General features: G+C 39.2%; 1 protein-coding gene across 1 annotated transcript in view; it reads left to right on the top strand.

Moving 5' to 3' along the window:
- LOC134224907 (uncharacterized) overlaps positions 1 to 16,421 on the top strand; it is a 164,296-nt gene that overhangs the window by 126,318 nt on the left and 21,557 nt on the right. The window contains exon 4 of the mRNA XM_062704554.1: positions 8,914 to 9,244. Coding sequence (XP_062560538.1) covers positions 8,914 to 9,244 — 331 coding nt within the window. The remainder of the gene's footprint in view (positions 1 to 8,913; positions 9,245 to 16,421) is intronic.

Below are 16,421 nucleotides of genomic sequence, written 5' to 3'. Positions count from 1 at the left end.
CAAGTCTATTTAAGGGAATCTCTTCTGAAATAGAGCATCTTGAAAGGATGTTTACAAGCCTCTTGAAAGTAGGCTTCCTAGGTTTACGAGCCACTTAAAAGGAGGCTTTCGAGCTGCTTGAAAGGAGACTTTCAAGCCTCTTGAAAGAAGAATTTTGAGCCTTATTGAAGGAGGCTACCGAGCCTCTTGAAAAAAGCTCTCCTGGGTTCTTGGAAGGTGGCTTCCGAGCCTCTTGAAAGAAGACTTCAGAGTTTCTCGAATGGAAGCTTCCGAACCTCTAAAAACAAGGCTTCCAAGCCTCTTGAATGTGGGCATCCGAGCCTCTTGCATGAAGGCTTCCGAGCCTAATAAATACAGGGTACCGAGGCTTTCGAAAAGAGGCTTCCGAGCCTCTTGAAAGGAGGCTCCCAAGTCTTTTGAAAAAAAGCTCCTAAGCCTCTTGAAAAGAAGCATCCATAAATTATCAGAACTTTATCAAAAAGTTTTTATTGGAATTTTTTACAGGTACCCCCTAGGGCCAGCGAAGGTACCCTCAGGGGTACATGTACCCCAGGTTGAGAACCGCTGGTCTATCGAATCAATCACTGCTTTCAATATATCCTCAACCTCAGCGTTAAACTAATTATGTCCTCCAAGTATATATTGTTTACTGGCAGTCGTACATAAGATCTTTTGAGATCCCCGAATTGGCCTTGAGCTTGAATAAAAAGGTCTACCGAATCAGCCACGACTTCCGTAATGCTTCCAGCAACGATATCAACGCAGTTGTACTATGTACAAATATTTGTAGCTTGATATTTATGTGCATCAATGACCTATTGCCTGCTCCTACAGAAAAGGTACTTTTCAAACGTAGTCAGACTTTCAGAATTGATTCCTGTCGAATTAGAATGGACAATTTTAGAAGAACTTATTCGGGGATCACCGAAAAGATTTTCAGCGATTTTTTTTATAGGAATTTTTAAAATAGTTCTCCGTGGATCTTCTTCAGTAAGAACTATATTTTATTATTGAATTAATTTAAAAAAAAATCTGCTGGTCTTCTTCTTGGTGTTTGTTACTTGAACGTCAGCTCGGCATCAAGAACAACTCCAAGATCTTGAACAGAATAAGCATGGTTTAGCGGTTCATCACCGATTTGGTAGTTGTGATTGAGGGGGCACTTCTTTCGATCAAAACTTACGATGGAACACTTTAACACGCTCGAAGTCATGTGATTGTCCGAACACCAGACGAGAAGCGATATCTACCCAAGTAACCAATAAGCACTATATTCCGCCAAATCGACCATATAGTGCTACTTTAATGCTTATAAGTTTTTTTTAATAGCCGTATAGTGGCCCTATATGTCGGTTTGGCGTAGTATAGTGCTAATGGTTACTTGGGTAGGAGCCCCGCTTGATGCAAACTGACGATTTATCGACGATAACATATATTTCCATATCGTCTGCATAAAATACAATAGTAGCCTTCGTCAACATTGAGGACAACATCGCTTAAGAGGGTAAGGGTCGTTTGGCCGAAACCCATTCGGCCGAAAGCCAATTGGCCGAATGCAACTAGGCCGAAAGTTGTTTGACCGAATATACCATTTGGCCGAACAAATTATTAAGCCGAAAGTAATTTGCCCGAAAAGGGTCATTTGGCCGAAAAGGTCGTTTGGCCGAAAGGGTCATTTGGCCGAAAAGGGCGTTTGCCTAAAGGGTCGTTTGACCAGAAGGGTCATTTGGCCGAAAGGGTCATTTGGCCGGAAGGGTCATTTGACCGAAAGGGTCATTTGACCGAAAGGGTCATTTGGCCGAATAGGACATTTGGCCGAATAAGGCATTTGGCCGAATAGGTCATTTGAAAAGTGAGAAATTAGAATTAAGAAGAGAGGCTTCTCAATTCTCATTCAATCTAACGTTAAAAAATGAGGCGCGAAGTGAGTAGTGATACGTCTCACTACTCACTTCGTGCTTCTTACGTTTTACAGCGAGAAGAGATAAATTAGGAGTAAGAAGTGCGACGTTTAACTTTTCACTCCTCATTTCTCCTCACTTTAGAAAAGAGGAGCGTGAAGTGAGTCGTGAGACTTAATTTTTCTCTTAATTTTTCTCTTCTCACTTTAAAATGTGAGAAGTGAGAAATGTGGAGTGAGATGTGAGACGTCTCTCTTTTCACTCCTCATTTCTCACTTCTCATTATGAAAAGTCAGTAGTGTGAAGTGGGTCGTCGTCTGGGAGACGTCTCACTACTCATTTCGCGATTCTCACTTTTTACAACGAGAAGAGAAAAATGAAGAGTGAGCAGTGAGACGTCCTCTTCTTATTCCTTATTTCTCACTTTTCAAATTACCTTTTCAGCCAAATGACCTATTCGGCCAAATGACCTTTTCAGCCAAAAGATCCTTTCGGCCAAATGACCCTTTCGGCCAAACGACCGTTACTGTCAAATGACCCTTTCGACAAAATGAACCATTCGGCCAAACGACTCTTTCGGGCGAACGACCCTTTCGGCCGAACGATCCTTTCGGCCAAACGACCCATTCGGCCAAACAACCCTTTCAGCCAAATGACTCTTTCGGCTAAACGACCCTTTCGGCCAAACGACCCTTTCGGTCTGATGACCTTTTCGGCCTAATGACCTTTTCGGCCGAATGACCCTTCGGGCAAATGACTCTTTCGGCCAAACGACCCTTTCGACCAGATGAGTTTCGGCCTAATCGATTGTTCGGCCTAGTGGCATTCGGCCAAATGGCTTTCGGCCAAACGACCCTTACCCTCTTTGTTATCCTCAATGTTGGCGAAGGCTACTTTATATTTCATGCAGACGACATGGAAATATATGTTATTGTCGATAAATCGTCAGTTTGCTAGTTTTCTATCACACAGATAGGACCTGAACCAACCAAAACGCCCAGACAGTGACTCGAGACATCATAGAAATGACGGTTGATTCGGTAGACCATTTGGTTCACACTATAGGGCAATTTGGAGATCTTATAACATCTCATATGCCAGGATTTGAGATGCAAATGAGATACAAATACTCGGAGGCCATGATGAGGAGGTGTTATCGGCTGGGGACATCACGGAAGTCGTGGTTGATTCGGTAGACAATTTGGTTTAAACTGCAGGACAATTTTTGTATCCTACAATATCTCATGTAGTACACCCAACCAGCGGTTGTTAGATTTTTTAGCAATTCTGTATAAGAATCTACCAACACCTGTATAAGAATTGGGCATATGCGAAATTAGATTCTTATACAATACTTATACAACAGAATTGTTAGAAAATCTAACAATCGCCGATTGGGTGTACCAATGACGCATTACCCAGAATTTGCCGTGCCATTTAATCAACCATATTTCTATTCATTTTCGAATGTTCTTTTGAAAAAAAGTTGATGAGCATTGTCGTTTACGCCAGTAAAACAAAATGGGACAATGATTCGAACGAGAATAGACAAGAATACGGGTGAAAACTGTTGAGTTCTACGAAATTTCTCGTTTAGAATTTCTGAAGAATGTTTCATTCATAATATTGTATGAGGAAGTCACCACAGTTTTTAGATAAGTAATGTCTGGAAAATTAATTTCTAAAACAAAATCAAGGAGAAGAAACTCTTTAAAATTCTAGTTTGAGAATTTCATTGAAATTATTGCAGAAGGAACTCTCCATAAGTTCAGTAGAAGTATGTATGTGGCAGAAGGAGTCCCCTAGAAACAGGTAGAAGACCTTTCCTTGAATTTGTGGGAGAAAATTTCCTCATAATTTAGGAGGGAGAAATTCCCCAGAGTTCCTAATACAGGATTTGCCATGATTATCTGAGCTGAGCAATTTCCCAGGAGCCTCGGAGAAGGCATTCATCGAAACTCCTAAAGGAGGAATTCCTCTGAAATTAAAAATACGTGCCGCATCCCCTAATTCTGGAAAAACCATTCTCGAGAATTCTTTCAAAAATATATTCTTGGAGAAGTATTCCTCAGAGTTTTTGAAAGAGAAATTTTGCAATAGTCCTGAAACGGGCCTGGTAGTTATATGGCTACTGCTACTGCCTCATACGCAGGAGGTCGTGGGTTCAATCCCAGGTCCGTTTCATTCTCCTACTTTGTATCTTTTTCTATATTTCTCATGTTCTAGTAATAGCTAGAACTGGAAATGAACATCCACACCGTTTCCATTTCTATCCTTATACCTTCAACTTGACTATTCTAGCAGCAGCTGCTAGAATTGGAATTGTTTCTTCGTTTCCTACATCTAATTAGAAAATCCCTCAGTTGCTTTCTTCTATCTATAACATTGGCAGCTCGTTAACCAAGACGAACCTCTGCCTCTCGAACCTAACCCAAAAATTCCAATAAATTCCGTATGATCTCGTGGCAAGTGCAGAGGTATATTCGGCTTGCAGTGGGCGAGTGATTACATCATCATTTCCTCCCCTTCCCTACATTGACTTGCATTCTGACGTGGCAGGCGCCAGTATGACCTAACAAATGAGATCACCAGTACTTGTACATTGAAGATGAGTGCTAGTCCCAAGCAAACATCTGTTGGTTCTCTGTGCAAGAGTAGCTAATCTGATCATAATGTAGTAGCAACTACGCGCAGACAATCGAGCTCAACCTCAAGCTCAAGCTCAAGAAAATTTGCAATAATCCTGAAGGAAAATGTTTCCAGAATTTTTGGAGAACCAGTTCCTAGAATTCCTGTAGAAGGAATTTCCCAAAATACCCTAGAGGAGATGAAATTTGAGTATGAGATTTCTTGCATACTTAGAATATGTAAAAACATCGATCTCCTGAACAAGCCAGTTCCTGAGGTTTGTTCAGAAGTGATAGATAAAATAATTTCTAGAAGAGCTGTAATTTCTAAAAAAATAACCTTAGTGGAATAATTTTACCAAAATTCTTAACCGTTGTGTGATCGGCAAAAAAACACCCTTAACAGGCCGGCAGGGTACCCACGAAACTAAAATGCTTATATCTCTGGAAATTTTCAACCGATTTCAATAATTTTGGGCTTATTCGATTCAGAATTTTCTCTTCTATAAAGATGTTATCAAGAAAAACCGATCCGGTCAATTCGATTCCTGGAAAATTTGGATTTCCAGGAACATGTCCTGCATAAATGATACTGATCGTGGATTTCGGTAGCTAATCAGCTATATGGGTATCAAACTTCTTGAAATTTCATCACTAGATTGATTTTTATCGATTTGGGTCCATCAGAAGTGCAGACTTTCGATTGGCCATTTCAGAACAGGTTCCTCGAGGGGTCATAGGTGACCATGAACATTGTTCAATGGAACATCAACAATATGGGTATCAAACTTCATGAAATTAACTCTTGCGTATGTCCTTCATGATCCTAAGCTAACCAGACAAGTTGACTTCGGAGTGGCCATTCTGGAACAGGTTCCCCGAGAGCCGGGGTTGACCAAAAACATTTCTCATTGGAACCCCAACAATATGGGTGTCAAACTTCTTGAAATTGTCTCAAGCGTTTATTTCTGATCTATTTGGATTCATCAAACAAGTTCACCCCGGATTGCCAATTCCGGAATAGGTTCCCTGAGGAGTCAAGAGTGTTCATAAACATTTTCAGAGCCGCATTTTGTTTTAAATCAGTTTATGTAGCAACGTAAGTGCAAAATCAACGACCACTCATTGACGCCGGGTGACCAGCAGGAGACCCACCATAAGATTCCGGACACTCGGAGATATGATAAATTCCATAAATTCTTCTAGACAGATGTGATTTTTTGTAAATCGTTTGTTTTAACATTGTCACATCAAAACCAATACATGCGCTACTCTTCGATCTTAGGTGGCCTCTATCTGATACTACGAAAGTTTGTTCTAGAAATTTGCGCCTTTTTTATAAACAATCCGTTGTAAAGTAATGTCCAGGGCCATCAATTGATTCCAGGTGGACACTAAGTTATCCTTGGGAAGCTCCGAATCATCCGGAGCAGTGGTTAATTCTTGAAATTCGTCATTTGTTGTGAGAGCAAAATTAATGCAAGGGCTACCTGGTGGTCCCCAAATGGTGCTCCAGAAGTGCAGGGACATCCAGAGCAGTGGTCAATTATTGCAGTTTGTTCTAGAAACTTTCGAAAATCGATTGTAATAGCAGCATAGAAGCAGAGTCTTTGCTCGCACTCAGAATCATAGGAGCGAAACTGTATTGATCGATTTCTCTTAATCGATTTTATATTTACTTCAGGTAGAAAATGCAATCATCCTTCATTACAACCAGGAACTCGTCGAAGATAAATCGATCAATACAGCTACGCCCTTATGATTCTAAGCGCGAGATTGCGAGTATCATTCATTGATCCCGAGTGGCCACCAAGAAGTCCTCCTGAAATACCGGAATTCCCGAAGCAATCGCCATTTCTTACATTTTGTTTTCAACAGTTGCGTAATGGTGAACAATTTTTTTGTAACAAAGTAAAAAGGAGAAAAGAGCAGGCTTGGTAGTCACTGCTTCTGCCTCATACGCGGCGGTCGTGGGTTCAATACAAGGTCCGTTCAATTCTCCTACTTTGTATCTTTTTTTATATTTATCTCTAGCAATCGCTAGAACTGGAAATGTACTTCCATACCATTTTCTTCTCTATTTCTATACCTTCAGCTTAACTATTCTAGCAGTATCTGCTAGAATTGGAAATGAACTAAAGAGCTTGTTTCCTACATCCAATTAGAAATTCCATCAGTTGCTTTCTATCTATAAGATTGGCAGTTCGTTATCCAAGACGGACCTCTGCTTCTCGAACCTTGACCCAAAAATTCCAATATATTCCGTACGAACTCGTGGCAAGTGCAGAGGTATATTCGGCTTGCAGTGGGCGAGTGATTTCATCATCATTCCATCCCCCTTCTCTACATTGACTTGCATTCTGATCTGTAACTAGATGCACTCCCTCAGTAGATAAAGAAACTGGCTAGTCTTATCAGTTTCGTCGTTCCAGTTTCAAAATCTACCTGTCTGGCCGTGAAGGCCGATCAACGATGGATGAGATGTTTAGCCTGGAGAAGATCCTTTATGAATTTCGGGAGTACAACTTGCAGACTCACCATCAGTCTATTGATTTCAAAGCAGCGTACGATTCAGTGAAAAGAAATTAGCTGTGGCAGATAATGTCTGAACATGTTTCTCCGGCGAAGCTGATTACGATGATACGTGCAACGCTAGATGACTCGAAATAAAGTATTCGGGTTGCAGACGACGTATCAATTGCGTTTTTGACCGTGGAGAGATTGAAGCAGAGTGATGCGCTTTCAAATTTATTGTAAACTAGCAGACCCGACGAACTTCGTTTCGCCTAAAATTAATTTATTCTCTGCTTACATCTCGAGTTATTTCTGTTTCATTTGTATGGGAGCCCCCCATCTTAAGAGCCTTCCCCGGCCCCAAAAACCTCTGCATAGAAATTTTCACGCCGATTAGTTCAATAGTTTCGGAGTCTATAAGGTTCAGACAGACAAAAAAATCATTTTTATGTATATAGATATTGTACTCGAGGGGGTGATTAGGAGATCTGGTGTGCAGAAGAATAACACTATCATCACATGGTCGCATATGCTCCTAATCTTTGCGGACGACATTGACTACATTCGATCGCAGGGCAGTAGTGGACGCTTTTGTCTTAATCAAGAGGGAGCCGGTGAAGATAGGCTAAATCATCGACTCTACCAAGACGCAGTACATGGTTGCGGATAAAGATAAAGGTAGACCTATTGGTGTTAGTGCTGAGGTAGTTCTTGATGGGTAAGTTGTTGAAGAATTTGTTTATCTTTGAACACATGACATGTGACAATAACGATTCCTGTGAAGTGAAGAGACGTATGCTGCTGCGAATTAGGAGCTTCCTCGAATATGGGAACCGAAATTTGCTCCGATTCGTAAGGATGTAAAAAGAGGCGGACTTGAATGAAGGAAAAAAATAGAATACACTACAGTAAAGAACGCAAGTTTTAATTGCCTGTCATATGTCATCGGCAAGACATTACAACTTATGAAGGCGATAAGATTGAGAAATAAAAGCTTGTTAATGTTGACTTCTCTAAAGCTTTTGATCTATTCCCTCTTCAGTTGGCTGTAGAAACACTTAAACGAATATGTTTCCTCAATTGAACAATAAAGACTTATAATAGTTAAGTCAGCTGTTCTTTTTATATTGTTTGTTAACGATTTATCAACAAATCAACAAATTAATATCATATGAAACTATTTTCATTATTCATTGTACTACTGAACTAGTTTGTGGGCAATCATACTGGACTGATAACATGTGTTTGTGGTAAGGAATAATCAATAAATAAAAAAAAATCAGAAAAAAAACAGAAAGGTCGAAAAGTCGTCGTGCTATTAGCGTTAAAGGAAGATATGTTGGTCTATGGGTTTGCTTTAATATTCAGTTAAAATCAATAATAACTTTCTTCAAGAAATAGATATTCTTCCAGAAACTAAAACACATGTACATATTAACGCTTCTGAAATCAGGTATTTTTCCCTCAAACAGTTAACTATTTTAACTGATGATGGCTCAATATTTATGAAATCTGAATAAGATTGATAGCATTTACAATTTAAAAAAATGACTGGATTTAATAACTAAAAACGCTTTATAACTACACTATCATATAAAGTATAAAGCGCCTCCACGCCTTATTACATACACAAAAATATGAAAATAATGGGCAAAGGGTTTCTTTATTTTTGTGTTTCTTTTTCTAGTTTTTTTTTTCAATTGTCTGACAAATGAAGCAGAAATCCTAATTAGAATAAACTCATATAATTTGATCAGTAATCTCCGCTCTAACTCTTGACATTCACACACTGGGTGGTGCTTTTGTTTGTGCTCGAAGAAAAAGTTCTCCCTCACTAATTGCTCTCAATTACGAAACAAATCACTCTCAAGGTTCACTGGCACGTGCTGGCACTTTGCATCGGTTTCACCGATTCTACAAGCGCGTCCCCGCGGGAAGCTTCCGCGATGATGGCGATGACGATTCTGACACTAATAACGGTGAAGATTCTGAAACTCGTAAGCACACTTCTGAGGATGTTCAAAATAATGATGGTGATGATGATGATGACAATGATAATGATGAAGATTTCGAACCGAGCAATTCCGCTGGCCTGCAATCGCCCCAGAAGCGACACCTTGCCTCGATAATACGTTCCGGTTGGATGCCGTCATTCCGGCCAGCGCGAACTACTGGCCGCTTCAGTCGGTCCGGGAGGGCGAGGTCTCACATAGTAGGAAATTGAAACGCTTTACCGTAGCGTCGTTTAGATGTTTCTTCGTTTTTCTTTCTCGGTAGACGCAAAGGTGCAAGAGTGTGGGAGACAGCATGATTGCCGTCCTTCCTCCTTTTGGCATTAATGGATATAAATGTTGAAAGTGAGCAGAAAAAAGCCTTAATCTGCTCCTAGCAGCCGACATCCTGCAGTTCTACTTCTGATTCCCAACCCCCTCCGTCCCCGTGTCTTCCCAAATTGTTTACCATGCTAGTTCGAAATTGTCTTGAACCCCACCCCACTAGACTCGATAGGAGTTATCTGTACCTATACCCATTATTGAAACAATTCCCTCCACATTATTAGAAACATCCCATCAGGAAAACGTTTTTCTGTGTAATCGTTGGAATGATCGTCAATTATCTGTTCCCTTTCAGTTACCCAGCATTTGGTTGAACCCCAGCCATCCGCATTTATGCAATCTTTCTACATTTTCTATATTTAGGTATACGTAAAACGATGTTTCCATTTCTGTGACCTCTAGCTGTGTTTCTTCTACCCTGAGCTCCTCGTTTTTATTTTCCTTTGACAGCCTCCAACCCTTGTCCTGGTTTATGCTTTTGTTTGCCATTTATTTTGTCATGAGTGCATGACTTTAGAAGCTACGTTTCATCAAAAGAGCATTCCATCACTGCTGGCAGTCTCGTCAAACTCGTCAACTTTTAGGGAAACATTTGAACCACTTTCCATCGTTACTGTTGCTGTGCTGCCACAATTGCTGCTGCTGCTTTTGTGAATGGAGATAACCACTTGGGATTTGAAAGAAGGCAATTAACGCCATCTCCAGCTTGAACTTGCTCGGACTGTAAACTTTTAAGTAGATGTCAGCAAACAATGAGACAGAGAGAGAAAGTTTTCACGTATCATGAGTGAAGTCTTCAAGTTTTTCTTCAGGAATCTGATCACAGAAACGAAATAAAGTGGCCACAAGGTTTCTGTGGTGGAGAACTCCGAAGAATGCTTGCAGATATGTCTGATAAGTGGAAAAACTTTCAATGGGGGTTTGAAGAAACGATTTAAAATTAAATCAAGCTGAAATCCATCGGTTAAGGTAAAGAAAATTATTTTGAGATTTTAGTGGAATGTTTTCCCTTGTCATAAGACGAGTTCGGACTATCCCTTTTAGTTCCTGTGATTTCGACTGGATCTGCTGCATATAATTAGGTTTTTCGGCTTTTAGTCGCATGGAAATTTTGATAATTTTAAATCATTGCCAACGTTTCGATCCGGAAGTTTGATGACGAAAAGCCGAAAAACCTAATTATAACCTTTCAGTTGCACCACTTGATTGTAACTTCAACAGATACGTATTTTGATCTCAACAGTAAAGACGTCTTCAGTGTCTCGTACTTGACTTAGACTGAAGTCAAGTGAAGTGCTAGACACTGACGACGGCCTTACTGTTGAGGTCGAAATACGTATCTGTTAAAATACAATCAAGTGGTGGAATTGAATGGGATAGTATGAACTCGTATTATGACAAGCTAAGAGGTTAATTATTATGGGTTATCAGGTTTGCACTAGGCTTGCTTGTCAACATAGTGTTTTATGATTGCCATTGCATCATATATGTATCTTGTGTGGAGCTAACCTTCATATACTTGGCAGGTTTCGATAATAAATTTGGAAAATTCTATCGGACTCCCACGTTTTTTTTTTCTCTAAATTTTCCATTGACATCACAAAACATTTCAGAATATTTGTAATTTTTAGGGTAAGTTCTTTGGAATTTCTACGTGCCTTTCTAATCTCGAAGGATCTTTTGAGGGTTTAACAAAATTCCACGGGAAATTTTCTCGAACTTCCACAGGGAAATTGTTCCGTATTCTCGACAGAATTTTAAGCTCAATTTCCTTTGAGATTTTTATTCAGAATTCCAGCCGGATTTTTTTTTTATTTTCCGCGGGAAATTCTAATAATTATGGTGTGATAAATTTATCGCCAACTACAAAAAGAATAATCACAGGAAATTATGAAGTGTTCCCAAATTTTCACCGGGATTTTTTCTAAATTTTCACCGGGAAATTCTTCGGAGCTTCTATCCTGAAATGCTTCCAAATTTCCACCGGGAAACTGTTTTGAATTTTCTTCCGAAATTCCATCGAGAAACTACTCCAAACTTCCTCTATAAAAATTCTTCAAATGATTTTTCATTTTCGGAAAACTTTTCCAATTTTGCACTCAAAAATGCTTCTTAATTTCCTTCGAGAAAATCTTACAAATTTCTTAAGGAAAATTCTAACAAATTATCACGGAAAAAATTTCAGAATTTCCACCGGGTAGTTCTATCGACATTCCTCCATGAAATTCTTCCAAATTTTTATAGGAAAATTCTTCCGAATTTCCATCGGGATATTCTTCAGAATTTTCATCGGGAAATTCTTCAGAATTTTCATCGGGAAATTCTTCCAGATTTCCATCGGGAAATTCTTCCAGATTTCCATCGGAAAATTCTTCTGGATTTCCATCGGGAGATGCTTCCGCATTCCATCGGGATATTCTTCCGAATTTTCATCGGGAAATTCTTCCGAATTTCCATCGGGAGCTTCTTTCGGCTTTTCCATCGGGAGATGCTTTTGAATTCCATCGAGAAATACTTCCGAATTCCATCGGGAAATTCTTCCAGATTTCCATCGGGAAACTCTTCCAAATTAAAATCGGGAAATTCTTCAGAATTCCATCGAGAAATTCTTCCGGCTTTTCCATCGGGAAATTCTTCCGGATTTTCCATCGGGAAATTCTTCCGAATTTCCATCGGGAGATGCTTCCAAATTTCAATCGGGAAATTCTTCCGAATTTTGGGAAATTCTTCCGGATTTTCCATCGGGAAATTCTTCCGAATTTCCATCAAGAGATGCTTTCGAATTCCATCGAAAAACTTCCGAATTCCATCGGGAAATTCTTCTGGATTTTACATCGAGATATTTTTCGAATTTCCATCGGGAAATTCTTCCGGATTTTCCATCCGGAAATTCTCTCGAATTTCCATCGGGAGATGCTTCCCAATTCCATCGAGTAATTCTTCCGTATTCCATCGGGAAATTCGTCCGGCTTTTCCATCGGAAAATTCTTCCGAATTTTCATCGGGAAATTCTTCCGGATTTTCCATCGAGAAACTTTTCCGAATTTTGGGAAATTCTTCCGAATTTCCATCGGAAGATGCTTCCGAACTGCCTCGAGAAATACTTCCGAATTTCATCGGGAAATTCTTTCGGCTTTTTCATCGGAAAATTCTTCCGAATTTCCATAGGTAATTTCTTCCAGATTTCCATCGGGAGATTCTTCCGAATTTTGGGAAATTCTTCCAAATTCCATCGGAAAATTCCCAATGGAAATTCTTCCGGATTCTCCATCGGGAAATTCTTCCAATTTCCATCGGAAGATGCTTCCGAATTCCATCGGGAAATTCTTCCGAATTCCATCGGGAAATTCTTCCGAATTCCATCGGAAAATTCTTCCGAATTCCATCGGGAAATTCTTCCGAATTTCCATCATTCCCGGGAAATTCTTCCGAATTCCATCGGAAAATTCTTCTGGATTTTCAATCGGGAAATTCTTCTGAATTTTGGGAAATTTTTCCGGATTTTCCATCCGGAAATTCTTCCGAATTCCATCGAGAAATACTTCCGAATTCCATCGGGAGCTTCTTCCGGCTTTTCCATCGGGAGATGCTTCCAAATTCCATCGAAAAATTCTTACAGATTTCCATCGAAACTCTTCCGAATTTCCATCGGGAGATGCTTCCGAATTCCATCGAGAAATACTTCCGAATTTCATCGGAAAATTCTTTCAGATTTCCATCGGGAAATTCTTCCGAATTTCCATAGGTAGTTTCTTCCAGATTTCCATCGGGAGATTCTTCCGAATTTTGGGAAATTCTTCCGAATTCCATCGGAAAATTCTAAATGGAAATTCTTCCGGATTCTCCATCGGGAAATTCTTCCGATTTCCACCGGGAGATGCTTCTGAATTCCATCGGGAAATTCTTCCGAATTCCATCGGTAAGTTCTTCCGAATTTTCATCTAGAAATTTATCCGGATTTTCCATCGGGAAATTCTTCCGAATTTTCATAAAATTCTTCCGGATTTTCCATCCGGAAATTCTTCCGAATTTCCATCGGAAGATGCTTCCAAATTTCCATCGGGAAATTCTTCCGAATTCCATCGGGAAATTCTTCCGAATTTCCATCGAGAAATTCTTCCGGATTTTCCATCGGGAAATTCTTCCGAATTTCCATCGGGAGATGCTTCCGAATTCCATCGAGAAATTCTTCCGAATTCCATCGGGAAATTCTTCCAAATTTCCATCGGGAGACTCTTCCGAATTTTGGGAAATTCTTCCGAATTCCATCGGAAAATTCCCAATGGAAATTCTTCCGGATTTTCCATTGGGGAATTCTTCCGATTTCCATCGGGAAATTCTTCCGAATTTCCATCGGGAAATTCTTCCGAATTCCATCAGGAAATTCATCCGTATTTTCATCGGGAAATTCTTCCGGATTTTTCATCGGGAAAATCTTTCAAATTACGATCGGGAGATGCTTCCAAATTCCATCGAGAAATTCTTCCAGATTTTCCTTCGGGAAATTTTTCCGAATTTCTATCGGGAAATTCTTTCGGATTTTCCATCGGGATATTCTTCCGAATTTCCATCAGGAAATTCTTCCGAATTTCCATCGGGAAATTCTTCCGAATTTCCATCGGGAAATTCTTCCGAATTTCCATCGGGAAATTCTTCCGAATTTCCATCGGGAAATTCTTCCGAATTTCCATCGGGAAATTCTTCCGAATTTCCATCGGGAAATTCTTCCGAATTTCCATCGGGAAATTCTTCCGAATTTCCATCGGGAAATTCTTCCGAATTTCCATCGGGAAATTCTTCCGGATTTTCCATCGGGAAATTCTTCCGAATTTCCATGGGAAATTCTTCCGAATTTCCGAGGGGAAATTCTTCCGAATTTCCTAGGGGAAATTCTTCCGAATTTCCTAGGGGAAATTCTTCCGAATTTCCTAGGGGAAATTCTTCCGAATTTCCTAGGGGAAATTCTTCCGAATTTCCTAGGGGAAATTCTTCCGAATTTCCATCGGGAAATTCTTCCTAATTTCCATCGGGAAATTCTTCCTAATTTCCATCGGGAAATTCTTCCGAATTTCCATCGGGAAATTCTTCCGAATTTCCATCGGGAAATTCTTCCGAATTTCCATCGGGAAATTCTTCCGAATTTCCATCGGGAAATTCTTCCGAATTTCCATCGGGAAATTCTTCCGAATTTCCATCGGGAAATTCTTCCGAATTTCCTATCGGGAAATTCTTACGAATGTCCATCGGGAAATTCTTCCTAATTTCCATCGGGAAATTCTTCCGAATTCCATCGGGAAATTCTTCCGAATTTCCATCGGGAAATTCTTCCGAATTTCCATCGGGAAATTCTTCCGAATTTCCATCGGGAAATTCTTCCGAATTTCCATCGGGAAATTCTTTCGAATTTCCATGGGAAATTCTTTCGAATTTCCATGGGAAATTCTTTTGAATTTCCATCGGGAAATTTTTCCGAATTTCTATCGGGAAATTCTTCCGAATTTGCATCGGGAAATTCTTCCGAATTTCCATCGGGAAATTCTTCCGAATTTCCATTGAAAAATTCTTCCGAATTTCCATCGGGGAATTCTTCCGAATTTCTATCGGGAAATTTTTACGAATTCACTACGGGAAATTTTTACAAATCTCGATAGGGAAATATTTCCGAATTTCTTAATCGTTTTTTATAGCAATCTAAGAGCAAGATCAGTGTTGTAGAGAGACAAAAAATTACCCTGAGGTGATTCGAAGTATCCTGCACACTTAGAGAAGTGGTCACTTCTAAAATTAAAGCCTAAGGAGAACAATATCTCTCCTTAAGCTTTTGTAAAAATGTTTCAAAAATCAAACCGTCCAGGGTCGAGGAAAAGTAATCTGGTAATGGTAGGGCACCAGCACTTTCGGCGTAATTGATTTATTTATAATTTGGTGTCAGTAGTAAGAACTACAATTGGAGGCGTCAATGAATCAAGCGATAAATCAATTAAAAAAATGTCAGGCAATTTCGAATATTATAAAATTTTTATTGCATTTTATCGTCTATGGAATGCACTGCAATCGTTTAATTTATTGAAAAAGCCGCTGGAAATTCTTTGGAATGTTTTTCCATAAACTTACGATTCAAAAAATATTCCAGGATACCATCGGAAATTCCATTCCCTCGGAAATTTCTCCAGTAATTTCTCCGAATTTGCATCCAAAATCTTTCCACAAATCTAGGACAAAATTTCAGGAATTTCCTTGGGTAATGGGTAATGGGTACAAGAATTTATTTGAACATTCCTCCGAGTATTTTTTTGAGATTTACTGTAAGAATTTTTTTTTAGAAAATCCTCTGGAATTTACTTCGGAGATAAATCCAGAAATTCCTTCGTAAATTCTTTTAGTAAAACTATTTGAAGTTTCTTCCGAAATTCCGACAGGAACTGTTCCAAAATTTATTTTGGAAGAATTTTTCCGAAATTTTTTTGTAGAATAAAATAACAAATTCCAAAGGAATTTCCCGAAGAGTTTCTAAAGGTAAGTTTTTTCAAATAAATTTCCAGATGAAACTTACGAAAGAACTCTTGAAGTAATTTCCGAATGATCCTAAAAGATTTTCTGAATGAATTTCTGAAAAAAAATAGTTAGAACTCCAATAACTTCTTCCTAGAAGCTCCGAAGGGATTTCCTAATACTTGAAGAATTTATTTATGAAATTCCTGGAATAATTGCTGAAGCAATTTCTTTAAAAAAAAGTTCGATGGAATTCCTAAACCAATATCCGCAGACATCCATGGCTTTAGGGATGGAAAGCCTTAAAGGAAATTTCGAAGGATTTCATGAAAAAAAAAATCGTTGGGAATTTCAAAAGAATTCTCGAAGAACTTCCCAAAATAATTCCCAAATAAAATTTACGAAGGATTTGCAAAGGAAAATTCGAACGAATTTCAAAAGAAATCTTAGAAGGTTTAAGGAATTTCTGCAAGAATTGGTAAATAAAATACGGAGGAATGACCGAAGGAATGCCTGAAAGAATTTTCGAAAGAGTTTTTGGATTTAGATCT

This window comes from Armigeres subalbatus, chromosome 3, assembly GCF_024139115.2.
Source record: "Armigeres subalbatus isolate Guangzhou_Male chromosome 3, GZ_Asu_2, whole genome shotgun sequence".
NCBI classification, from domain to species: domain Eukaryota; kingdom Metazoa; phylum Arthropoda; class Insecta; order Diptera; family Culicidae; genus Armigeres; species Armigeres subalbatus.
This window is presented reverse-complemented; position numbering and strand designations above follow the sequence as displayed.